The sequence below is a fragment of the Gopherus evgoodei genome, chromosome 11, assembly GCF_007399415.2.
Source record: "Gopherus evgoodei ecotype Sinaloan lineage chromosome 11, rGopEvg1_v1.p, whole genome shotgun sequence".
NCBI classification, from domain to species: Eukaryota; Metazoa; Chordata; order Testudines; family Testudinidae; genus Gopherus; species Gopherus evgoodei.
The window spans coordinates 36,075,796-36,101,585 of NC_044332.1; the positions used below are offsets into that span (position 1 = coordinate 36,075,796).

Sequence of the window (25,790 nt, forward strand, 5' to 3'; positions counted from 1 at the left end):
ATGAATAATTGTACACACATTTCCCTGTACATCTTGCCTTTTACCATTGAGTTGGTTCCAGTTAAAAGTGTGTTAAGCAAATATCTTAGCTAACTGTTCGTGCTACCAGGAGTGAAGGATATTTCTGGAGTATTTGTTATGAGCGAGGATCTAGTAAATGCGTGCTTTATAGGGCACTTGAGAAAGTGCAGCATAATACGTTTTAACAAACATATACATTAAAATCAATTAATTAATTCATTTTAATTCTTTCTACAGCTCTAAAATCTCCCAAACCACCAGCTGAGCCAGTCCCTGTTGCTGCTCCAGTGACAACTCCTGTGGTTGGAAAGAAAGCAGGTATTAACATGGATTTTGTAGAGTGTTTGCTAATTTGCAGTACCATCCTGCAGCCATTTCTCATGTGACTATACACACTGAAGACAACATGACACCTAAGGGCTGTGGGATCTGATCATTTATTATTTCCAATATACTTAAAGCCTCCCCCCCCCACTCATGTGGGGGATCAGGCTCCCATTGTACTAGGCACTGACACACGCACATAATAACAAAGATAGTTCTTGCCCCAAAGCTGTACAGTTGGGGTTTAGTCTGTGCTTTTCACTGTGGGTGATGAGATGTACTTAATTTGTCTAATGAAATGTATCTATTCTGTTAATTTCTTGATATTTGTTCTGTATGTTCAGGCATTCATCTGTATGTGTTCAATGCCTGTTATATTATGTGCACTCAGGGCCGGCTCTAGCCATTTCGCTGCCCCAAGCACGGCGGTACACCGCAGGGGGCGCTCTGCCGCTTGCCGGTCCCGAGGCTCCAGTGGACCTCCCACAGGCGTTTCTGCGAACGGTCAGCTGGTCCCGCGGCTCCGGTGAACCTGCTGCAGGCATGCCTGTGGGAGGTCCACCGGAGTCACCTGCAGCCCTCCCGGCAACCAGCAGAGCGCCCCCCACGGCATGCCGCCCCAAGCATGCACTTGGCGCGCTGGGGCCTGGAGCCAACCCTATGTGTACTGTAAAAATACTTTTATGTTGTACATATTGGGCAATGATGACTGTGTTGTCTTGTTTGCTGTTTTGGGGGGTTGTTTTCTATTTCCTGAGTGCTGGCAAAGGTGCCAACAGCACTGAAGCTCTCTAGCACTACTATTGTTGTTTAGTATTCATATAGGGTGGCATCGAGCGGCTTCTGCTAGAGTCAGGGACCCATTGTGTACAACCACATCTAAATAGTCCGTCCCTCTCTGACATGCTGACAGTTTAGGAGCTTCATCCATGGAACTGCTATAGCACAAGCAACAACAGTACAATCTTCCCCATCGCCATGTGGCCCAACCATGAACCAGAGGGGACCCATTCCAAAATGAGAGTGCAGTTAATTCTCTTTATTCGGTCCTTGACCACTTGTGAAGCATGCAGTTAGTGTCCATTTTGATATTGGTTTGGTGATGTGGATAGCTATTCAAAAACTCTATGTAGGTTGCCAGGCATCATCACAGAATAACAATTTTCAGCTACTGCTAGTGTGATCTGGATTTGAACTGGCAACCTAAAGGTGAAAGACTCCATAGCCCATCACCAATTCTTGGGATAACTAGGCTTCTGTGTTGTAAAGGTATAATGTCACCTTTGGAAAAAGGCAAGATTAAATCCCCTGTGTTGAAAGTGTCTGCTACTGATGAGAAACATATTCACGTAAAAGATAGCATGAGCCACAAGGCAGCTGCAGGGATATTTGAGCAGAAGAAGCATTTGAACTGAACATCTCAAATGAAACAGCTGATAGAATATTAAAACCAGAGGAAGATAAACACGAGACAGAGGTTCTTAATCGATTTGTAATGGTTGCCCAAGAAACTGAATCAAAAGTAATACAGTAATAACTGTAGTTTCAAGGAAGAATCCTACGGTTAAAGATGAGGCGAGAGAGCCTGCAATAGGTCAGGTTGCCTTTGAAAAGGTTAAAATAAGAACACCCCATGAGGAACCAAAGCCCATTTATATAGCATCTGAACACATTGAAAGAAGTGCCAGAAAAAAAAAGAGGAATAAAATTAAATTACAGGTTCATAGGAAGGATGAAAATGAGAGATTCCCTGAAGAGTCTAGCATTCCATTCAAAGAAAGGGGAAAGATTCCTACATATGAAAAAGAAAAGGGAAATGCATTAATTTCCCTCCCTGAAGATGCCCCCAGAATATCTGATATCTTGATTCAGAAGAAGAGAGATGTTCCAAAAAGAGAGAAAAAAGATAAAAAGTTTGCAACCTGAAGAAATTGCCATAAAAGATTATGTGACGGATACCACAGAAGCCACTGAAGAAGTAGTACCTGAAATACCTCTGGTAACAAGTGAGGGAGAGAAGAAAGATGTCACTCTGAAGAGGTTTAAAAAAGTCCCTTTGGGTAAATTCATGAAAGAGCATTAGATAAACAAGAAAACTCAGAAAGTGGGGAAATTTATTTTCAAGAACGCTGATGTTTTTACAGCTGAAGAAATCATAGTTCCCACCAAACAAGTAAAGAAAATAGATACCTTTCAAAAGGAAGAGATTGACAAAAATCTTGACTATAAAATGGCAGAATAAAGTTCCCTGGAATCCTCTGAGGATATTGGGGTAGTACTAAGAAATGATGGGGGCATTGGGAAATTCATTGAAGATGAGGTGATTCCCAGCAAAAAGGCTGACAGAATCTTTACAGATTCAGTTCTCAAGCCACAGGATGCAGAAATGAAAACAGAAGGAAAAATGTTCGCAGAGCAAAGAGAGTCCACTGAAACCCACATGAGGAGAGAGATTCAGAAGCATCAATAATTGAACAGGTAGCTTTACATGGCAAGCAGGAAAAAGGTTTATGCCAGTTAAGAAAGTTAAAACTCCTTCTAGGACCTTCTTAGATAAGGACAAAGATACACAGTCTAAAACCCTGGAAAAGCTGTCTGTAGGGAAAGAAGAATTTGAAACGGTGATTCTGGGAGATTGCAGAGACATTGAGATTTCCATAGGAGACCTTGGCTTGGTGTACACTGGGGGGGGTGGGGTGATCCATCTAAGATACGCAACTTCAGCTATGAGAATAGTGTAGCTGAAGTCGATGTATCTTAGATCGACTTAGAATCACTTACTTTGTGTCCTCGCAGCACGGGATCGACGGCTGCCGCTCCCCCATTGACTTTGCTTCTGCCTCCCGCCGAGCTGGAGTTCAGCAGTCAATGGTAAAGCAATCGGGGATCGATTTATCGCATCTACATTACATGCGATAACTCGATCCTCGATAGATTGATCACTACCCGCTGATCAGGCAAGTAGTGTAGACGTCCACCTTGACAAAATAGACCAATTTGAAAAAAGTGATGGAACTGAATCAATAAAGGAAAGTCCTATTAGATGTCAAAGGATGAGGGCAAAAAACAATATTAAAAAAGTATCTCCCAAAAGAGAAACCCCAGCCAGGGCCACCCGGGGGGGAGCAAGTGGGGCAATTTGCCCCAAACCCCCCAGGGGCTCCCACAAGAATGTCGGAGGCTCCCCCCTGCCTCCGCTTCTGCTTTCCCCATCCCCCGGTGCCTCAGCGCACCACATCCAGGAGCAGCCCTGGACAGAGCTAAAGCAGCATGGCTCCTCTAGGGCCTAAGCTCCTCCCTCTGAGAGCCACGTGGTAAGGGGGCGGGACTGTGGCCAAGTGGCGGGAGCTCAAGTCCTGTGGAGCCATGCCACTTTAGCTCTGTCAAGGGCCGCTTCTGGACACGGCACGCTGAGACTCTGGGAGAGGGGGGAGGCGGGAGTAAGCAGCATGGTAAGCCCCTCTGAGCCGGACCCCCGCCCCCGACCTTCCCCAGCCCTGATCTCCAGCTCTGAGCCCAGCCCCTCTGAGACAGACATCCCCTGCCCCCCCCACAGCCCTGACCCCCAGCTCTGAGCCCAGCCCCTGTGAACCAGGCACCCCCCGACCCATAGCCCAGCTCCTCACCCAGAGCCCAGCTCCTCACCCAGCCCTGGGAAACAGTAGCGCCACCCCCAGGCAGCGACAGCCCATTGGCACCAACCATCACCATCACCCAGCGACAGTCCATTATGCAATTGCAAGTGCATACATATCATTAAAGCATTTAATGTTTTTAAATAACGTATTTCGTGTATTTTCAAATTATTAAAAATAATTTTTGAATGTATTTCACTGGTTAGTATCATGTATTTGGAAATGTAAAAAATATGGTATTGCAACTTTTTTTTATGGAAGCAGCCCCCAAAATTGCTTTGCCTCAGGCCCCCTGAATCCTCTGGGCAGTCCTGACCCCAGCTCTTAAAAACAGTGAACAAATCTTAAACTGAAAGACACAAATCTCCTTTAAATATAGAGGAACTCAAGCTTTCTGGAAGAGAATTCTCTGTTGCAGAAGTCATGTCAGATAAAATATCAGCATAACGTGGCAGTAAAAAATGTACTCCTGTCACCAAGAAAACAGCGAAGAAAACAAAGCCTTTGGACCAAAAGCTGTCTTGTAATAGAATGCCCAACAAAGAAGATGTCCCAGTCTTCAAAAGCCTAGATAAAGTTATCACTCCATTAAAGAAGAGAGAGAATACTGGGGACTGGATCTCACCGAGCATGGTAGAGTTTCAGAAGATGACTGGCAATTGGATTAATCTGAGGAGCTGAAAGAAGCTGTGGAAAGCTAGGTGAGAAGGCTGCTACCAGACTCCTCCACAGAGAGCTCATCATATAAGCTTTGGAAGAAGACACCGTTTCTCATCATTATCTGCTTGTGTTTATTTGTCAGTCTGCTTGTATCCTTCAGTACCTTTTGTATCTCCATCTAATGCATCAGTTCTCTGAACAGGCATTCAAACATCTGTCACTAGCTTGTCTTCTAGTGTGTATCATCTGAACATACATCTGTAACTTTTGTGTTCGTTGTATTATTTGTACATTATTTTAAATATTAGTTTAAATCATCTATATATTTTTACTCTAAAATTGCAGAGCGGTTCACACAATTTTTTCACATTCACACCTCTTTTTTTTTATCATTTCTTGCATTCTGTGTCCTGCATTTCATATCGCTCAAACATTTAAAACAATCATTGTATATGCATATACAGAATGCGGGATAATAGGAAGTGTGATGTGGAAAATATTTTAAAAAGTGAGGGGCGACCTGTCATAATTTATGAATGAGACAAGATGGGGGAGACCAACTTCTGTCTAATAAAAGATATTACCTCAGCAGCCTTGTCTCTCTCATATGCTGGGACCAGCATGGAGACAACAACACTGCAAACAATAGTTCATGAATGGCAGAGTGAAGCAGAAATACACATGAATTATGATAAATCATCCCATATCTTGAGCATAGTCCTCTGCCTTTGAACACGTATTTCATGAATAGATGAGTATATTTCTTGGCTTGGTTTTAGAATATTTTACAATTTTACAATTTTACCTTTTAAAAGCTGTCAAAACAGCTTGAAAAAGAGATCTGAGCTACCTCAATTTACTGGTGGGTGAATCATACATGGCTTTTTATTATTGGTACTCAATAGTCAAGGTATTGGTGTTCTTTGGAGGCAGTGACATTTATGTGGGCAGCAATTTTTTGAAATGGCCTTCATTTCAATTGGTGGTTGGGTAGTCATGCAATAGTTTATGAATGTCTCTTGTTAAGGGTATTTAGATTTGTACTTCTGTTTAATACCTCACTAGAGCAGGAAAGACAGGTTCTAGCATGCTAAGTGGCAGTTTCTTCCACTACTGTCCTTTGAGAAACCATCTATTTTACAAAGTTTCATTGTTTTGCCCATAACTGATGATTACCATTTTATTTATCGTTTGCAGCTTTTTTGTTTACATTTGATTTAAAAGCCCCTAACTGAGAGCTGAGGGTTAGTGAATAGCCACTTCACAGCGAGTCTTAAAAAATGACCGAGTTTTTTGACAGAACAAAATATTGTTATAAGGAGGGTTCCTAAGCTCCACTTTTAATATCTATCATAGGATATGCAGTTTTAGATGCTATACTTCAAAATATTCAATATCAGTCTATCTATTGACAGTATATGTTGTATAAAAATGTATATGTTTACACCCTTCTCCTCGCTGTATGAATATATGTATGTATGGAGACAGAAGAAAGAGAAAATGTCACTTTTTAAAAGATTTTTATCTTAATGTTAATGCATACATCTACTTAACCAGACTTAATACAATGCTAATACTATTGCTATTTTACTGCAGAACCCAAAGCACCAAAAGAGGAACCTGGCAAGGTTAAAACTCCTATTAAAGGTAAGAAAAATGATCATAAAGTACAAACAGTGCAAAGTTTGCATGTATAAAATCCTAATGATAATGAATGCTTTCAGCTTTCTGTGGTGTAAATGATTGGATAGCAGACTTCCCAAATATGACTTAGAATGACAAGGATTTGATAAAGTTTCATCTAAACTCAGGGCCATCCGGGGGGGGGCAAGTGGGGCAGTTTTTCTGGGCCCCTGGGGTGGGGTCCTTCACTCTCTCCAGAGGCCCCAGAAAACTCTCACGGGGCCTGGGTCTCCAGAGCTTCTTCCGCTCCGAGTCTTCGGCGGTGGGGGGTCCTTCCGCTCCAGGGCAGAAGGACCCCCCGCCGCTGAATTACTGCCGAAGCAGGACCCACCGCCGAAGTGCAGCCCAGTCTTCGGCGATAATTTGGCGGCGGGGGGTCCTTCCGTTCCGGGACCCACCATTGAAGGGCGCCGAAGACCACGGCTGGGACTGCCCGCTGCCAAATTACCGCCGAAGACTGGGCTGCACTTCGGCAGTAATTTGGCAGCGGGGGTCCCCGCCGTGGGTCTTCGGGGCCCTTCGGCAGCAGGTCCCGGAACAGAATGACCCCCTGCCGCCCAATTACTGCCAAAACGGGGGCTTCCCCCCGCCAAAGACCCCTGGCCCCCGGAATCCTGGGCAGCCCTGTCTAAATTGTGTGTCTCTTTTTTTTTCCAAGACAATATTTGTTCCTATTTCTGAAGTTACATTTTTAATGAAATCATCTTTAAAAATCCATGTAATTCAGCCACTAACACGGGATATGAAACTTAAACTTGCTTATATTGTCATATTTGACTCAAACAATGGAGAAATTTAGAATAGAGATTAATATTAAACTTTAAATAAAATCTCTCTAAAATGTTGCCATTCAGATTAAATAGACTTATGATTCTAATTATGTTCTGTCTCATTCTGTTCAAAGCAAATTAAGCTTTACTAGGACTACACTGTAATCAAAGAGGAAAACTGTAAAGGAGGGCATATCAAATCTCAGTATGGGTGTTTTAGACATAACAAAAGTGAATGGATGCTTTAACCCAGTTGAAACTTTAAGCATGAAGAACTGCATGGCACCCCAACTTTTAACATGGTCCAAGTAGAATTGTGGATTGCTTAATCTAGGCTTGATTGTGCAGTTTTTGTGCTCTAATTGCATCACTGTCAGTTTTGTCAAACTGGCAACTAAGCGTCTCGCTCATGAACCTCATTCAGCCCAGCTTCTACAGCATGCATACAAGCAAAACTCTAAATTGGGACAAGTTTATTCATCTCTACATCTGACTTATAGCCAAGAAGACACCATCCCCTGCAGAACTGGAGAGGAGGAAACTAAGGCCAGGCAGTGGAGGTGAAAAACCTCCTGAAGAGCCACCATTCACCTACCAACTTAAAGCTGTGCCACTCAAGTTTGTCACAGAAATGAAGGACATAGTGCTGAAAGAAGCTGAATCTATTGGCTCTTCTGCAATCTTTGAGGTTCTTATCTCTCCCTCTACTGCAATTACCAGTTGGATGAAAGACGGAAATAACATCCGAGAGAGCCCAAAGCACCGATTTATTGCAGATGGCAAAGACAGGAAGCTGCATATTATTGATGTCCAGCTTTCAGATTCTGGCGAGTACACTTGTGTGCTACGTCTGGGAAACAAAGAAAAGACCTCCACAGCTAAACTCATTGTTGAAGGTATTTCCTTGTACCCTGAATATGCTTCAGATTCTCCAACAACTTAAAGGATAGCTATAATTTACAGCTTTAAATATGTTTGTATATTGTGAGTTTTCAGTAATTGTCGTCATTTCCATTGATCATTTCATATTTTCATCCTATATGCAGTGCGTCTCTATGCTGTATAAAAAATAAAATGCAACAAAATATGTTTCCCTCTTCCCCCAGAAATACCAGTACGTTTTGTGAAAACTCTTGAGGAACAAGTCACAGTGGTCAAAGGGCAGCCATTTTATCTGAGCTGTGAGCTAAACAGAGAGAGAGATGTGGTGTGGAGGAAGGATGGAAAGATCATAAAAGACAAGCCTGGAAAGTACGCTCTAAGTATTATTGGTTTGCAACGTGCCCTCACCATCATGGATGCAGATGACACTGATGCTGGCACTTATACTGTGACAGTGGAAGATACTGACCTCAAATGTGACTCTGTTGTTCAAGTAATAGGTAAGCAATCAGAGTCAAACTCTAATTTCTCTCCTTTGAATTTATGTTCATGTTTGGGGTCCTTTAAAATTAGGAAAGTTTGACTTGATTGGTACCTGAAAAGGAGCACAAAAGGGTGGTCACTGTATTTTATTCCTTAGGTAATGGGTTCATTATTCGTCACCTTTGTTTAACACATTTTGAAATATTCACTCTTGGTATTTTAGGGCCTAACTCACACTGAAGCAATAAGAAAAACTGCTACTCAAAGAGAGATGAATCAGAATTACCATTTTATAGGATTAGGGTCATATTGATCCTCATGTGGAACTCCCAGTCAGGATCAGTGAGGAGTAGTGCTCGAAATTCTATGCCAGAGTTAACCAGATTTCATCAATATTGTTGGAAGCAGACTTCCTATTTGGTGGTTTTATCTGCTGAATATTAGTAGATAATTTTGGCATATATATAGATTGCTCTCAGCTCCCCGATAAGTTGCTATGATTTATTGGAGGGTCTTTGGTTTTTTGGCAGTCCTGATATAGACACTCCTAGCCATCTGCCCTCCATAAATTGCAAACAAGTTTTTGGGAAATGTTCTACTCTGGTTGCATATGACAACTTCTATTATTGGAATAACACAAATTCCAGAAGCCCTTATTTCTCTCATTTATGAACCCACTTATATGTATTAATAGCCTATGAACTCTAATTTTTAATTAACTTTTTCTCATGCAGAAATGATAAGAGACTGGTTGGTGAAACCTATAAGAGACCAGCATGTGAAACCAAAGGGTACAGCTACTTTTGTTTGCAATCTTGTCAAGGATACACCAAATTTTAAATGGTACAAGGGAGATGAGGAAATTCCAGCTGAACCAACAGAAAAGACAGAAATCTTGAAAGAAGGAAATCTCATTTACCTCAAAATTAAGGCTGCAACACCTGAAGATATTGGTGAATATGCAGTGGAAGTTGAAGGTCGCAGATATGCTGCTAAACTGACCCTTGGTGGTAAGGAAGTTTTTCTGAATATTATGTGTAATTATTGTATATGCCAGTATTTCAACCCTTTCAAAACAAGAATATTCAAAACTTGAACTGCTATAAAGTTGTATCAAAACTTTCATTGACTATGTTACACACATTTGCTTGTACATCTCAGAGCGTGAGGTTGAGCTGCTTAAACCACTGGAGGATGTTACCGTTTATGAGAAAGAAACAGCAAACTTCGACACAGAAATTTCTGAGGAAGATATTCCTGGAGAATGGAAACTGAAAGGAGAAATCCTGAGGCCCTCACCTGTAAGCATCCTCTCATTTAAAAAAGCAGTTCATTTAAAATAAGAATACTATGAGCAAGTTCCACAAACTTTTGTTAGTCACATTGTAAAATTTTTGCTAGTCTGTTGTGTCTCTGCAGTCATCCAGTGCTCCAGCATAGAAATTAGAGAGGTTAAGTTTTATGATGACTGAAAATGTGGTCCTCCTCAAGGAACTACATTTCACAACAAATAACATAAAATAAGTTGCAAGGCTTCACATCACAACAAAAATATCCAGGCCCATGTAAATTGCTAGAGGGCGCCTAAGTTAAACATAGGAGTTGAGCTTTAAAGAAATGTATTTTATTTTACTTTTTAAGATTTCCTTTTGAGTAAAATCATTTTTATTTGGTAACAATACTGTTCTCTAGCAGGCAACTATTCCCTGTGTGTAAAACAAGATTTGGAGTGTTTCTTTTTTATGAACACAGTCTAATATTGTGTATTTAGAATACCAGTTTCCTTACTAAAAACATGTAATTTCTCCAGACTTGTGAAATCAAAGCTGAAGGAGGAAAACGCTTCCTCACCTTACACAAAGTCAAGTTGGAACAGGCTGGTGAAATCCTCTACCAGGCACTCAATGCGCTCACTACAGCCATCCTGACAGTGAAAGGTACACTGTACTATCAAATAGAGTATAGTATCACTTAGTCCAAATTCACACTGAGGGCTTGAAAAAAATTAATTCTGTTTTGTTTCTAGAAATCGAACTTGACTTTGCTGTGCCTCTGAAAGATGTCACTGTTCCTGAGAAGCGTCAGGCTCGATTTGAATGTGTCCTCACCCGGGAAGCCAATGTTATATGGTCTAAGGGCACTGATATCATCAAAGTCGGAGACAAATTCGATATCATTGCAGATGGAAAGAAACATATCCTTGTAATCAATGATTCACAGTTTGATGATGAAGGAGAATACACTGCTGAAGTGGAAGGGAAGAAGAGTACAGCAAGATTGTTTGTGAAAGGCAAGTATCTCATTATGAGCAGAGGCTATGTGAAGATTATTAAAGAGCACATCTTCTAGAACTTCACTAGCCTAATGTTAAGGTACTGACTAGCAATGTTTAATTATAGGTATCAGGTTGAAGTTCATCACACCTCTAAAAGACCAAACAGTGAAAGAAGGGGAAACGGCTCACTTTGAGTTCGAGCTTTCTCATGAAGATATGGTAGTGACCTGGTTCAAAAATGACAAAAAACTCCACACAAGCAGAATGGTTCTGATTCATGCAGAAGGCAAGACTCACAAATTAGAAATGAGAGAAGTGACACTTGATGATATCTCTGAGATAAAGGCTGAAGTCAAGGGCTTGCACACTCGTGCAAAGCTCCAAGTCTTAGGTAATGTATTACCACCATTTAATATAAACAATTTCTTAAAGGAATAGTGACAAAACATTTGTTTTAATAACTTTTTATGTTTCAAAATGCCTTCAATTATATATTGATTGTGAGTTTGCTAACTGTTTCACAATCAACATGTCATTTGTAGAGGCCGATCCATATTTCACCGTGAAATTACAAGACTATTCTGCTGTAGAGAAAGATGATGTCGTTCTGGAGTGCGAACTTAGCAAAGATGTACCAGTGAAATGGTACAAAGATGGCCAAGAGCTTACAGCTTCCAAGAGAATCTCCATAAAGACTGAGGGCACACGCCGTATCCTAAAAATCAAGAAGATTGAAGATGGTGATAAGGGCAACTACGAGTGTGACTGTGGAACTGACAAGACAAAAGCTAATGTTAACGTTGAGCGTAAGTGCCGATGCCTTCCCGACTGGACCCCAGCAGAAAACCTTGTAACATATAGCTTAATACAGTAAAGTTGACCTGTGTTTTTGTGCTTCCAGCTCGTATAATAAAAGTGGAGCGCCCCCTGTATGGAGTGGAGGTATTTGTTGGTGAAACAGCTCGTTTTGAAGTTGAAATCTCTGAGCCCGATGTCCACCCTATATGGAAGTTAAAGGGAGAAATTTTAATACCTTCACCTGTAAGGCTCTTACATTATTTTAAAAATCACAATGTACGTTTTAAAAATAAAAATTACCCATAGTAACATGTGATGGATGATGGCTTAGAAAAATTATATTTATTTCCTCCTTCAAACCAGAACTGTGAAATAATCGAAGATGGGAAGAAGCATGTTCTTATCCTTTATAATTGCAAACTGGATATGACTGGAGAAGTGTCCTTCCAGGCTGCAAATGCTAAAAGTGCAGCTAATCTGAAAGTGAAAGGTATAGTGGTCACATTCTCAGTGCATACAAAACTTTCTTATTAAGTCTACCAATAAAAAAGCCAGCATAAATGCATCTCTGAATCTGTAATGATCTTCTCTGATTTCAGAACTACCTCTCATCTTTATCACTCCACTCAGTGATGTCAAGGTCTTTGAGAAGGATGAGGCCAAGTTTGAATGTGAGGTGTCTAGGGAACCCAAGACTTTCCGTTGGTTGAAAGGAACACAAGAGATCGCGGGTGATGAGAAGTTTGAAATTATCTCAGAGGGCACAAGACATGCCCTGGTAATTAAGACAGTTGCATTTGAGGATGAAGCTAAATATATGTTTGAAGCTGAAGATAAAAGAACAAGTGCCAAACTGATCATAGAAGGTTTGTTTGACTTAATGCTTCTATGGATAATACACTTCATAGTTGTCTTTCAATTGTTTTTTACATAAATATCATAATTAATGAGACACATTGTTTGTTTAGGCATTCGTCTGGAATTCATTACTCCTCTCAAAGATGTAACAGCAAAGGAGCGTGAGACTGCAGAATTTACTGTAGAGCTATCTCATGACAATATCCCTGTTGCCTGGTTCAAGAATGACCAACGACTGCATACCAGTAAGGTGGTCTCAATGAAAGATGATGGCAAATTCCATACACTCACATTTAAAGATCTCTCCATTGATGACACTTCTCAGATTAGAGTGGAAGCTATGAGCAAATCTTCTGAAGCTAAACTCACTGTTATTGGTAAGTGTATCCTACTTTTATTCAGTATGAATTCACATGTGGGATATTATATGTATTCCTAAAAAAAGAACACACTATTGGGAATCAAAAAGTCTTGTTTACAAATCCCTGCTCTGTCACAAACTCACTGTGTGCTCTTGACAAGTCACCTGAATCTCTTTGTGTCTCCATTTCTGTGTTTACAAAGATAATACTAATTATTTCAAACCTTCTCAGAACTTTTGTGAGGATTATTTGATTAATATATGTACAGTGCTTTGGAGCTATTAAGCACTTTATATTCTTTGGAGAGCCGGCACAATATTTTCCAGACAAGTTAGCATTTATTACTCTCAATGTACTTCTTCCTGTGCTATTTTTGAATAGCTATGCTAATAGGTTTTTGCTGGTTTTTGTAATCAAACCACCACATCCAACATAAATATGTATCAAAATGTTGGGACACTTAGAAAATAACAATGTTATAATTTTTATTGTTGTTATTCTTCTGTTCAGATACTTGACAGGAATAAAAAGCTTTGGGAATATGCCTTATGTATCCTGCATGACTTAAGATGGTACAAACTTTATAAAAAGGACTAATTGTGCTTTTAAAACAATTAAAATTGTCATATGCTTATCTCAACTTGTACTTGCAGAGGGAGATCCTTACTTTACTGCAAAGCTTCAAGATTATACTGCTGTAGAGAGAGATGAAGTGATTTTACAATGTGAAATTAGCAAACCAGATGCTCCTGTGAAATGGATGAAAGATGGCAAAGAAATAACTCCATCAAAAAATGTTGTTATCAAGGCTGATGGCAAAAAGAGAATCCTAATCCTCAAGAAAGCTTTGAAGAAAGACATTGGAACATACACCTGTGATTGTGGCACTGACCAAACCTCTGCTAAACTCAACATTGAAGGTGGGGTGGTTTTGTCAGTGTCTCTCTGTTGTAAAGCTATTTTCGTGAGTTTCTGTTGAAGGCTGATGGCATCAAATGTTCCTTTGTTTTTCTCACTCCTCAGAGCGGGATATTAAGATTTTGCGCCACCTGAACAGTGTGGAGGTAATTGAGACAGAGACTGCCCGCTTTGATACTGAAATCTCTGAGGAAGATGTCCACGCCAGTTGGAAACTAAAAGGAGAAACCCTGAACCAGTCACCTGTAAGCATAATGCTGATCAAGCCCAGACATCTGTGTGGATAGAGATTCATAACAACTATGAGATACAAAAAATACATTTTACATTATTTTAATTTACCTTCTAACTTTTGAGATTTTAGGTGCACTTGATTCAGATTTTTTCGTTTTTCTCCACAACCAGGAAGAAACTTACTTTTTAAAAACAAAACTGAGGCTGAAAGTCTTACATATTTGCATGACTTTTGGTGATTTAAAAAAAAAACACCAAATATTGAGAGACTGACTATAAAAACCTAAGAGTTGGCAACACTGAATTCAGCAGTCCTGATATAAATAAACAATAGGAAAAGTGAGATAGTTGTAACTTTGTGTGTCTGTGAGAGAGAGAGTGAAATGTGGCTCTAAAATGAGGGTTATCTTTTGTAATGAGAGACCTCTGATATCTTCATTAGCATTGCCAGAAACCTGCTACTGCTAGTGCTTACAAGCCAATGTCTTCAATATATCTAAGTTCTTCCCAACATCCCACTTTGTCAGTGCGTTGTTCATAAATAAGTTTATATCTTCAGCGGAACTTATGGAAATAGACCCTCAGTGGATTATGAGCAAGCACATCATTTGAATTGTGGGCTGTACTAGGCAATTTAGTAGCAGTTCAGATTTCAAAAGTATCTATTGCCTAGACATTATGGATATTTTAGAAATAATAGAGAGAGAAAGGTGTTAGCAAGGCTACATGCATCTTTAAAAAATATTCTGCATAGGAGTATTGTTTTACATACAGTATATACTTTGTGTGTCTGCGGAAATTCTATAAATGCAACTCACTACTTTTATATTTTGTTGTTTTCCTTCTTGAAGGAGTGTGAAATTAAGGAGGAAGGCAAAAAGCACTTCCTCGTATTGTACAATGTACATTTGGACCAAGCTGGTGGAGTGGACTTCCAAGCAGCAAATGCCAAATCCAGTGCTCATCTTCGAGTGAAACGTAAGTGTCTTATTAGTATATGAATGAATAGATACAGTGAATGCTGGGTCTTTAAAACTAGAAGAAAGCAATTAAAATGAAACTAATCGAATCATTACATCACACAGCTGGTTGTTGGGAATGGGTGGCTAATTCACTAAACTGCACCGAGCCCCAGGTCACTCCTTGAAGGGACAGTGATTCTAAAGTATCGGTCACTGATTACCTTGATCCCTGTTAGTTTAAGAATTTTTTTAAATATAATTTTTATAGTTTCTTTTTATTAGAGCAAGATTTAAAGTGCATTGACTTTAAGGCTTCTGAGTGGTCTTGCATCATCAGTTGTTATGCAACTGAAGTATTACAACCAAAAGCTTTATTGTGCTGACATTTCTGGTTTCAAGTGCTGGGATGCCACCACATTTGGGGGAAAGAACTAAGCACTTGATGGACCGGGACAGATCACATGGTTGGAGACCACTTGTCTCTCCCTCCAATCCTAGCTCTCACTATTTTGAAAGGCACATGCCTTATTTAGCAAGAGGCATGCAGGGCTTGGCAGGGAGGCAGATGCAACTTTCCTGCTGACCTTGTTCATTTTAAAGAAACAAGCTCTGCAAATAAGGAATCTCCAGTGCCCAACCCTCCCCCTAAGAACCTCAAGTGGCGCCCTTCTAGTTAGGGAATTTAAATAGCTTTGCATTACCATGTCTCTCTCTCTCTTGGGAGAAGCCACCATAGAGATTAGTGGGTAGGACAGCAGCCCTCTCTTGAGTGAAGTGACTAATGTGAAGATGATTTCTCCCCCTCACCAAGCACGAGTAATTGGCCTGCTCAGACCGCTCAAGGATGTAACAGTGACAGCTGGTGAATCAGCCACCTTTGACTGTGAGCTCTCCTATGAGGGAATCGTGGTGGAGTGGTTCTTGCATGGACAGAAACTGGAACCTAGTGACAAGGTAAAGAGACTTCCTGCCACTTGCTTTCTTCCACTCCTAATTTCCCCCTTTCTTCCTTTCCTCCCCACTCTCCTTTATGTCTTACCTCACTCCTTCCAGCAGCAGAACACTAAGACAGAGGAATGTGCTGCTTCTATTTTCAGATGTACAGTGTTCTCACTTAAACATACATTTGTATTTTTTCTGTAAATAAAGTGGCGCTGAAATAGCATGTGTATTTATCACACAAAGAAAAGTTAAAAGGTCTCAAAACACTGGCACAAGAATAAAAAGCTTTTTGTGCCTGAATTGTTGGCAACCGCAGCAACAAGGGGTATGAAATGGTTCCTGCTAAGGTGTGTTGCAGTTTGAGTGAGTTTTATGAATAAATACAGTTCCTGATTCTTTCCACTGAAAGCAGAGCTGCAGTCCAGTTCTGCATATATGGGGATTAAGAAGATTGAAATTCCATTTCAGGCATTTGATCAGGCTTTCCAGATAACTTTCTAGACAGGTTTGCTTGCCAAGCATTTCTCACTAGCTATTTTTAACCCTTCTTCAAGTGCTGGCTCTTAGCTCTGAGATTTGAGCTGCCTGGAATGTAGTTAATTGAATATTTTAAGTTTGCCAACAGTAGGGAATATATTATGAAAATATAAAATATATGTTACAATTTTTAAGATGCAGTTATTCGGATGCATTCTTTATTAGATACTCATTTTAGGTGTAATGCCTTCAGATCTCTAGTTAAATACTTGTAGGGAAACACAAGTAAATGTCTAAGGAATTACACAAGTTAATGAAATTTCAGAATTTGTAATAATGCTAGTAGGTGTTTCTTTAATGCAAATTGAAGTGTAGTTTAATTTCTGCTGTAGATTTTTCATATATTAATAAGAGGACTCTTGTTTTCAGTGAGATCTTTCTGAGTTTTACTCAGTTTAGCCAATCTCAGAACTGTCATCCATATTGCTATACTTAAAGATCTGTAAACAGAATTGAAACTCTGCCGATTAGAGGTTTAATAAACCAAGGTAAAATTCACTTTCATATTTTGAAATAAAAAGGTGCAAGGATTTGAGTCAATGAAGTGGATTTATCATTACTACGGACTTGCAAAGTATAGTAAGAGATACTGAAACTTCAGTTAAACATTAAGGGATATCATCTTATTCTTGTCCATTTGGGCCACTTTCTGACTCCTTTCAACTACTTAATAAGATTTTATACCTTAATTCTGATTTCCGCTACACATTCACAGCTCATAGTGGCTTCAGCAAAAGATTTGGTTGTACAGGAATACAAGTTCAGGCACTCCATGTTTATTTGATGCATCACTTCCTCTAACCTCTTTAAACACTGTCACCATTGTTTCCGAGAGTCAAACTGACTCTACAAGAAAATGGATTTGAGGTTTGACTGTTCTTTACATTAAACTATCTCGGTCAAGCAAATTTATTACTTCATCTGGACTTCTGTCAGCTAAATGTTTCAAAGATATAAATATTTCTTTTGGGCATAATGAGTATTCTCAGCAACAACTCCATCTCCTCAGTTTTCCTTCTCAATTTAGACTTCCCATTTGCCTTCACCTTACCAGAACTACTTCTATTGCTTGATTTTATACTTTCCTACAAATAATTAAAAATAATTCTTTAGGAGATACTTTATGAATCTCATTCTCTTGGTAGTGGGAGCCTTCTATGTGATTGTAATGCTGGTGGGTCCACTCCTAGAGTACATGTAGAGCTAAGAGTAGTGCAGCTACAACAGATGATTCAAGAGTAGATGCAGCATTGTACCATCATGGAGCAGTCCCTTCACTAGGGGTCCTTAGCTACTAAAATATATTGGTATAATGTTATCACAGTGAGTAAACTCTGTGTATAAGGAGAGTTTCAGTTCTTGCACATTTTTCCTATCGCTTTTACTTCAGACATAGTCACAAGGAATACCCACTTTTCACCATAAAGATGTTGTCACTGCCCATATTTACTTTAGTGTTTATAGGCACCAATTCAAAATAAACTTGGTCTCAATTAAGCACCTAAGATAGCAATTAATGCATTCTTACAAAGGGGAATAAATATATTTATTTGTTGTATTCACAATGAGGTCATTAATCTATTTTAAACACACACACTGCGAATATGAACATATATTTTTAAGTTATTATTATATATATCATGTAATTTCTTTAGATTTTGACATATACTTCCTCTCATTGGAGCGCGTGGGAGTACTCTAATACCAGTGCCTGCGTAGATAAGAGGAATATATATATCAAAAATCTTGAAAGTGTCCTACATCCACCATGCATATGTAGGAGGAAATTGTCCAAAATATGTACACAATAAAAATAATAAAGAGTAAATGACATTGAATTGAAAGGTCCTCATACGGTTAATGTAGATACTTACAAAAAGCTTTTTTGTTTAATTAGGTTGTCACGCGTGCTGAAGGAAGAGTACACTCGCTTATTCTCAGAGATGTCAAGTTAACAGATGCTGGAGAAGTCTCACTGACTGCAAAGGATTTCAGAACACAAGCAAATCTTTTTGTAAAAGGTAAAGTGGTTAGCATAATTATATCTGTCTGGTGATTATTAATCCATCATGGATTAGGAAGTCTGTTGGTACTCTTTATATTAAACTGGTTAGATCAGACCAAAAACACTACATACCCTTCTAGTTATCTCAGTACTGGAAAGGAGTTGATAAACTGGAGCAAATTCAGAGAAGAGACACAAAAACAATTGCAATGGTTGCAGGGAATTACTTATAAGAAATGGGGAAAACTACAATACATGTATACAGTTTGGCTAAACAAATTAAGGTACAGGGGCTTGTGATAATGATTTACAAGTACCTAAACTTGTAAGCACCAAGGAGACAAGGAAATTGTTTATCCTCATCTATGTTTTTACAACTGTAATGGGCTAAAAATGAAAAAAAATAAACTGAATATAGTGAAGAATTTTCTAACAGTATAATCTTTTAGTCTTGTGGATTATTGTCCCAGTAGAAATTATAGGAGCCCCATCACTTGAGAGTAATTTAAAACTAGATTAGACATAGCTCTCAGGAATGTATTGTAGGAACTAATCCTGTATTAATTGCTGGATGGCTAAAATTATGGTGTTCTTCATCTCTAATTTCTATCCTTCTTTTAGAACCCCCAGTTGAATTTACTAAACCACTTGAGGACCAGACAGTAGAGGAGGAAGCCACTGCAGTACTGGAGTGTGAAGTATCCAGAGAAAATGCAGAGGTGAAATGGTTCAAGAATGGACATGAAATTCACAAAACAAAGAAGCACGATATCATTGCTGAGGGCAGGGTCAGAAAACTCATTATTCACGGCTGCACATTAGATGATGCTAGAACATATACCTGTGATGCTAAGGATTTCAGGACCTCTTGCTTCTTGAATGTGGAACGTAAGTCACGTAATTTAACCTCTTTGTTGTTAGTAATATGATTATTAATAATGCTATCATCTGTAATTATTTATTCTTGCATAACTCTGATTATTCTCAACTTTGAGATATATATATATATATAATATTTTTTCTTATAGCTCTTCGTGTTGACTTTACAAAGCCCCTTACTGACCTGGAAGTGAAAGAAAAAGAGATTGCTCGCTTTGAATGTGAAATTTCCCGCCCAAATGTCAAGGTCTGTAATATCATGTTCTTATTATCTGAATAATACTTCAATGTGAAGTTGTTGTTGTTTTTTTTAAATCTCAATCTTATGTTATTGCAAAGTAACACAACGCTAAAATTGATGATGCAATGCATTAACATTAATAACAGTATTACAATCTCAATTTGCTTTAAAAACAGGTACGGTGGTTTAAGGACGGCGTTGAAATCAGAAAGGGCAAAAAGTATGACATAATTTCCAAAGGTGCCCAGCATATTCTTGTGGTCAACAAATGTCTATTTGAAGATGAAGCAGAATATGCATGTGAAGCAAAAACAGCTAGAACCTCGGGCATCCTAACAGTTATAGGTAAAACTAAATCTACTCTTAAATATACTTCATGTGAAAGAAGAACAATAGCTTGATCATTTTGTTTTAATCAAATGCTTCTAAATTTCTTATTATAGAGGAGGAAGCTGTTTTCACCAAAAATCTTCCCAATATTGAAGTAAATGAAACTGACACTGTGAAATTCATTTGTGAAGTCTCTAAGCCTGGTGCTGAAGTTATTTGGTTTAAAGGAGATAAGGAATTACCTGAAGGTGGTAGATATGAACAAATTGCTGATGGCCGAAAGAGAATTCTTGTCATTCATAATGCTCACCTTGATGATGCTGGCGAATACAGCTGTAGGCTTCCAAGTACTCGCACAACTGGCAAACTCAAAGTACATGGTAAGAAAATTACTTTGGTATATTTTTTCATAGAAAAATCAGGTAGATAAGGGTATGCAATTTTCTTTTGCTCTGTTTCTACAGAACAAAACAAGCATATGTTCAACATTTATTTTTACAGAACTTGCAGCAGAATTTATTACCAGACCACAAAATGTTGAAGTACTAGAAGGAGAAAAAGCTGAATTTGTCTGCTCAATATCCAAAGATGGCTTTGAAGTACAGTGGCTGAGGGGTAATAAAGTACTTGAGGCTGGTGATAAGTATGACATCATTTCAGATGGCAAAAAGAGATTACTCATCATTAAGGACTCTATTTTGGGAGACGAAGGAAAGTATTCCATCATGGTTGGTGGAATCAAAGCAACAGCACACTTAAAAGTGATTGGTAAGCTTTTGTTTATTCTGGTAAATTGTGTGCACACATTTTATTTTATGCTTTTATAATATGAAAGATGCAATATTTTTTCTCAATTTCAGAAAAACTCAGGATTATAACTCCACTTAAAGATCAAGTAGTTAAAGAGGGAGAAGAACTTGTCTTTAACTGTGAGGTCAATACAGAAGGTGCCAAAGCTAAATGGTACAAAAATGAGCAGCCAATATTCGATAGTGCAAAATCCATCATGGTCCACAAGGATTTAGTTTACACTCTCAGAATCAGAGATGCACACTTTGCAGATCAAGCCACCTATACTGTCTCACTATCAAACGCCAGAGGGGAACACGTCAAGAGCTCTGCTGCCTTAACAGTACTGGGTAAGTAACTTGCATTTTAAAAGTTACAGACATTTAAATATGTCAAATGCTGATTTAAATAAGGATGTAAATGAGCCATATTTTATTTTTCATTTCAACAGAGGAGGATCTCAGAATTGTTGTCCCTCTTGAAGATATTGAGACAATGGAGAAGAAATCGGTCACATTCTGGTGCAAAGTCAATCGCCTCAATGTAACCCTTCAGTGGACAAAGAATGGCGAGGAAGTTACATTTGACAGACGCATTTTGTACAAAGTTGACAAATACAAACACTCGCTTATCATTAAAGACTGCGGGTTTATAGATGAAGGCGAATACACTGTCACTGCTGGACAAGACAAATCTGTTGCAGAGCTCCTTATCACAGAGGCACCTGCAGACTTCATTGAGCACCTACGGGACCAGACTGTCACTGAATTTGATGACGCTGTCTTTACCTGCCAGCTTTCCAAAGAGAAAGCAAGTGTAAAATGGTACAAAAATGGACGAGAAATCAGAGAAGACAAAAAGTATGCGCATTTTATCACACTTCTCTTGTTAAACTTCAAAATGTGGTTGTCGAATTTTGGTGTTTGTTCTGTCTTTTAATTCACTTATTTCTCTCATCGTCCCTTATCCCCATCAAGGTATCTGTTTGAGAAGGATGGAAATTTGCACAGATTAATTATAAAAGACTGTAGACTAGAAGATGAATGTGAATATTCCTGTGGAGTTGATGACAGGAAATCAAGGGCAAGACTTTTTGTTGAAGGTAAATATAAAATTAAAATGGAGTTTCTGCCAGTTCTTAGTAATCAGAAGAAAGATTAAACACTTTTCAAATTAATGGGTGTTTATTTCAGAAATCCCTGTTGAGATCATCCGACCGCCACAAGATATTTATGAAGCTCCAGGCTCTGATGTAATCTTCATGGCTGAGTTAAATAAAGATGGAGTGGAAGTCAAGTGGTTAAGAAATAACATGATTATAGTCCAGGGTGACAAACATCAGATGATGAGTGAAGGAAAAGTCCATAGGCTGCAGGTGTGCGAGATAAAGCCTCGTGACCAAGGTGAATACAGATTTATTGCCAAAGATAAAGAAGCTAGAGCTAAACTTGAATTGGCTGGTAAGTCATCTACTTCATTGTATTTATCTTATAAAATCTGAGATTAGTTAATAAAGATATTGTCACTAGTTATGTAACATTTCGTGTACCTTTTCAGAAGGTTGGATTAGAATGTGTAGTAAAGTGGAGACAATCTGGAATCTCATTAAACTACTTTTCCATCACCACTGGGATTATAATTCAGTCAAAAAAGAAAATTGCCAAACTGATGTTTCTGTTTGTATATGGAAAATGTATATATATTTTTTTCCAAAAGAAAGAATTATGCTGTAAAGGCCATCTGGAACATACATAGTGTGCCACTGCAGTTCTCTCTTTTTTTTTTTTTAAAGTCATTTCAGAGGGGTTACTCACTTGAGTAAAGTTGCTCATGTGCCAGTTTGCAGCTTCAGACCATGAAAGTATATTGAGTTAATGCCCAACAGCAGCCCTCTTCTCCCTACTTTTATACACACACACCAGTATGGCCAAACGGATAGAGAACTGTACTGGGACTCAGGAGCCCTGGTTCTATTTGAGGCTCTGTTACTGGCCTGCCGGGTGACTTTGAGCAAGTCATTTGACAGCTGTAATTCAATTTCCCCAGCTATAAAATGGGAATAATAGTACTGACCTCCTTTGTAAAGTGTTCTGAGATCTACTAAAGAAAACGTCTATATTAGAACTAGCTATTATTATTACTCTGTGCATTTCAGGGTACCATGCAAAAATACATGGATTTTGCCTTGTGGCCTTTATGCCTCTTCTGTAATATTCCTCTGTGGTTATTACTGGGGAGGCCTCTGCAGTGACCTCTTTGTGTTTTGGGTGAGCCAGATATATGCAGGACAGTTTCTCCCTTATACTCAGCCAGGTCTTGGTCCCGGGCCCAGTGAAATCAGTGGTAAATCTCCCATTGACTTCAGTGCAGGATCAGGTGCTCAATGGACACTGGCTAGCATGAATTCGCCATTTGGGGCAACCCCATGAATACATTAATAGTTTCAGATTCATATACAACTCCCATTACTTTTTCTGAGTTAGAATCTGTGTTGAATATGCAAGAAGTATATTTAATAGTTTTGAAAACATTAAACACTCATTTGCCTCACTGGTCTTCTTTAGCTGCCCCAAGAATCAAGACTGCTGACCAAAACCTTGTGGTTGATGTTGGGAAGCCTTTGACCATGGTTGTTCCATATGATGCCTACCCAAAAGCAGAAGCCGAGTGGTTAAAAGAAGATGAAAGCCTGCCAACACACACAGTTGATACAACGGCAGACAGCACCACCTTCAAAATTTTAGAAGCAAAGAAATCCGATAAAGGAAGATACAAGATTATACTCCAAAACAAACATGGCAAAGCTGAAGCACACATCAATGTAAATGTCATTGGTAAGCTCTTCATTTATTAAGGTCTTGTCTGCACTGGGTTTTGCTCTGTTTACAGCGGTTGCCATAATATAGTAGTTTAGCTCTATGGGACATGTAGAAAGAAAATGCCATCATTTGCAATGGTGGGGTTTTACCCTCATTTCAAGCAGGAATAAGCTACCTCGGTGCACTTCATAACCAATAGCAGCTTACTCTTTGCTTGTTGGTCAAAGTAAAAACAAAGATGAGCTATACTAAAAATGCTTTTCACATACATTTCAGATGTTCCAGGTCCAGTTAGAAACTTAGAAGTCACTGAAACTTATGATGGTGAAGTTAGCCTTGCCTGGGAGGAACCAGAAAGTGATGGTGGGAGTAAAATCATCGGCTATGTTGTTGAAAGACGTGATATCAAACGTAAGACCTGGATTTTGGCCACTGACCGTGCTGACAGTTGTGAATATACTGTTACTGGACTTCAGAGAGGAGGAGTTGAGTACCTCTTCCGAGTGAGTGCTAAAAACAGAGTGGGCACTGGAGAACCAGTGGAAACAGACACACCTGTTGAAGCAAAGAGCAAATTTGGTAAGCCACAATTTTGAAAATAACAAAAAACATTATTTTGAGATATGTTTTTGCATTTTTTCTCCCAACATGCATTATTGTTCTTTCCCCTTCCTCCCACAAAAAATAAATTGCAGATGTTCCTGGTCCTCCTCTGAATGTAGAAGTTATTGATGTGAACAGATTTGGTGCTTCACTTACCTGGGAGCCACCGGAGTATGATGGAGGCTCTCCAATTACTGGCTACATTGTTGAATTGCGTGACAAAGGTTCAATCAGGTGGGAGCCAGCCATGACCACCGCAGCACATGAATTAGCTGCTACCATGACTGATGTTGTGGAAAACAAAGAATACTACTTCAGAGTCAGAGCACAAAACCAGATTGGAGTTGGCAAACCAAGTGCTGCTACTCGAGCTGTTAAAATTATGGACCCAATTGGTGAGTATGAAAGTTTTAGCAGTGTTGATTGTTTTATAATACAAGAAAATTGTGATCATTTGTACAGCATATGTACAGAAAAGGCCAGGAGTGGAGCAGAGAGGGTGAGATGTGTGGGGAAAAAGTAGTGTAAGCCAAGTTAGCTCTTCCTACTTTTCTTCTTTGAATTCATCAGAAATATTTTGCGATCATTTGGTAAATTAGCCACTCTTAAGAATAACAATGACAGATCTTCTTCCAAGTAATTCTGCTCTCCTTTTCCAGTTGATAATTCCAAAACTCCTTTTCCAGTTCATGTCTAATTTCTTCAAATTCTTTTCAGAAAAACCAAGTCCTCCCATTAACCTCAGTCATTCAGACCAAACTAAGTCATCTGTGCAGCTTACATGGGAGCCTCCTCTGAAAGATGGAGGAAGTCCAATAATGGGTTACATTATTGAAAGACGTGAAGAGGGAACAGACAACTGGATCCGTTGTAATCCAAGACTTGTCCCTAATCTTACTTATAAGGTAAAGTGGTTCATTCTTAAATGAAATATTCAGTATGTGTTTGTGACGGGTCCAGTCACAGAGACCCCCTTGGCACTGCCACTTGATGTGCTGAAACTACCTCTGAGCCCGTTTTCTTTGCCAGCTTGGGACTCCAGAACCCTGTCTTGTTGAGCCAAACATGCTAGCCTGCTGCAACACAGACCCAGGGTCTAAACCACCTCTCCTCTCCCCCACTTCCACAAAGCTGCAGACTTAAATGAAAACAGCTCAGCAAGTACTCCTATCTCCAGAACCCAGATACCCAGCTCCCAATGGGATCCAAACCTCAAATAAATCTGTTTTACTCTGTATAAAGCTTATACAGGGTAAATTCATAAATTGTCTGCCCTCTGCAACACTGATAGAGAGATATGCACAGCTGTTTGCTCCCACAGGTATTAATCACTTACTCTGGGTTAATTAATAAACAAAAGTGATTTTGTTAAGTATAAAAAGTAGAATTTAAGTGGTTTCAAGTAATAACAGACAGAACAAAGTAAGTTACCAAGCAAAAAAAAACAAAACACACAAGTCTAAGCCTAATACATTAAAAAATTGAATACAAGTAAATTTCACCCTCAAAGATGTTCTAATAAGCTTCTTTCACAGACTAGACTCCTTCTTAGTCTGGTCCCAATCCTTTCCCCTGATACAGTCCTTGTTGGTTCCAGCTCAGGTGGTAACTAGGGGATTTCTCATGCCTGGCAGCTTTGTTCTGTTCCACCCCCTGTTATAGCTTTGGCGCAAGGTGGGAATCTTTTGTCTCTCTGGGTCCCCACTCCTCCTCCTAAATGGAAAAACACCAGGTTTTAAATGGATTCCAGGACCACGTGACATGGTCACATGTCCTGTGA

At 39.2% G+C, this 25,790-nt stretch overlaps 1 protein-coding gene across 1 annotated transcript in view; it reads left to right on the plus strand.

Moving 5' to 3' along the window:
• TTN (titin) overlaps window positions 1–25,790 on the plus strand; it is a 308,951-nt gene that overhangs the window by 196,085 nt on the left and 87,076 nt on the right. The window contains 32 exon segments of the mRNA XM_030580102.1: window positions 259–339; window positions 6,237–6,287; window positions 7,594–7,989; window positions 8,200–8,475; window positions 9,193–9,468; window positions 9,620–9,759; window positions 10,269–10,395; window positions 10,485–10,748; window positions 10,858–11,124; window positions 11,276–11,539; window positions 11,635–11,774; window positions 11,895–12,021; window positions 12,131–12,397; window positions 12,500–12,766; window positions 13,405–13,671; window positions 13,775–13,914; window positions 14,755–14,881; window positions 15,677–15,819; window positions 18,242–18,365; window positions 18,971–19,237; window positions 19,378–19,475; window positions 19,646–19,814; window positions 19,913–20,179; window positions 20,301–20,567; window positions 20,660–20,938; window positions 21,040–21,448; window positions 21,566–21,690; window positions 21,782–22,048; window positions 23,153–23,422; window positions 23,684–23,986; window positions 24,103–24,405; window positions 24,728–24,915. Coding sequence (XP_030435962.1) covers window positions 259–339; window positions 6,237–6,287; window positions 7,594–7,989; window positions 8,200–8,475; window positions 9,193–9,468; window positions 9,620–9,759; window positions 10,269–10,395; window positions 10,485–10,748; window positions 10,858–11,124; window positions 11,276–11,539; window positions 11,635–11,774; window positions 11,895–12,021; window positions 12,131–12,397; window positions 12,500–12,766; window positions 13,405–13,671; window positions 13,775–13,914; window positions 14,755–14,881; window positions 15,677–15,819; window positions 18,242–18,365; window positions 18,971–19,237; window positions 19,378–19,475; window positions 19,646–19,814; window positions 19,913–20,179; window positions 20,301–20,567; window positions 20,660–20,938; window positions 21,040–21,448; window positions 21,566–21,690; window positions 21,782–22,048; window positions 23,153–23,422; window positions 23,684–23,986; window positions 24,103–24,405; window positions 24,728–24,915 — 6,956 coding nt within the window.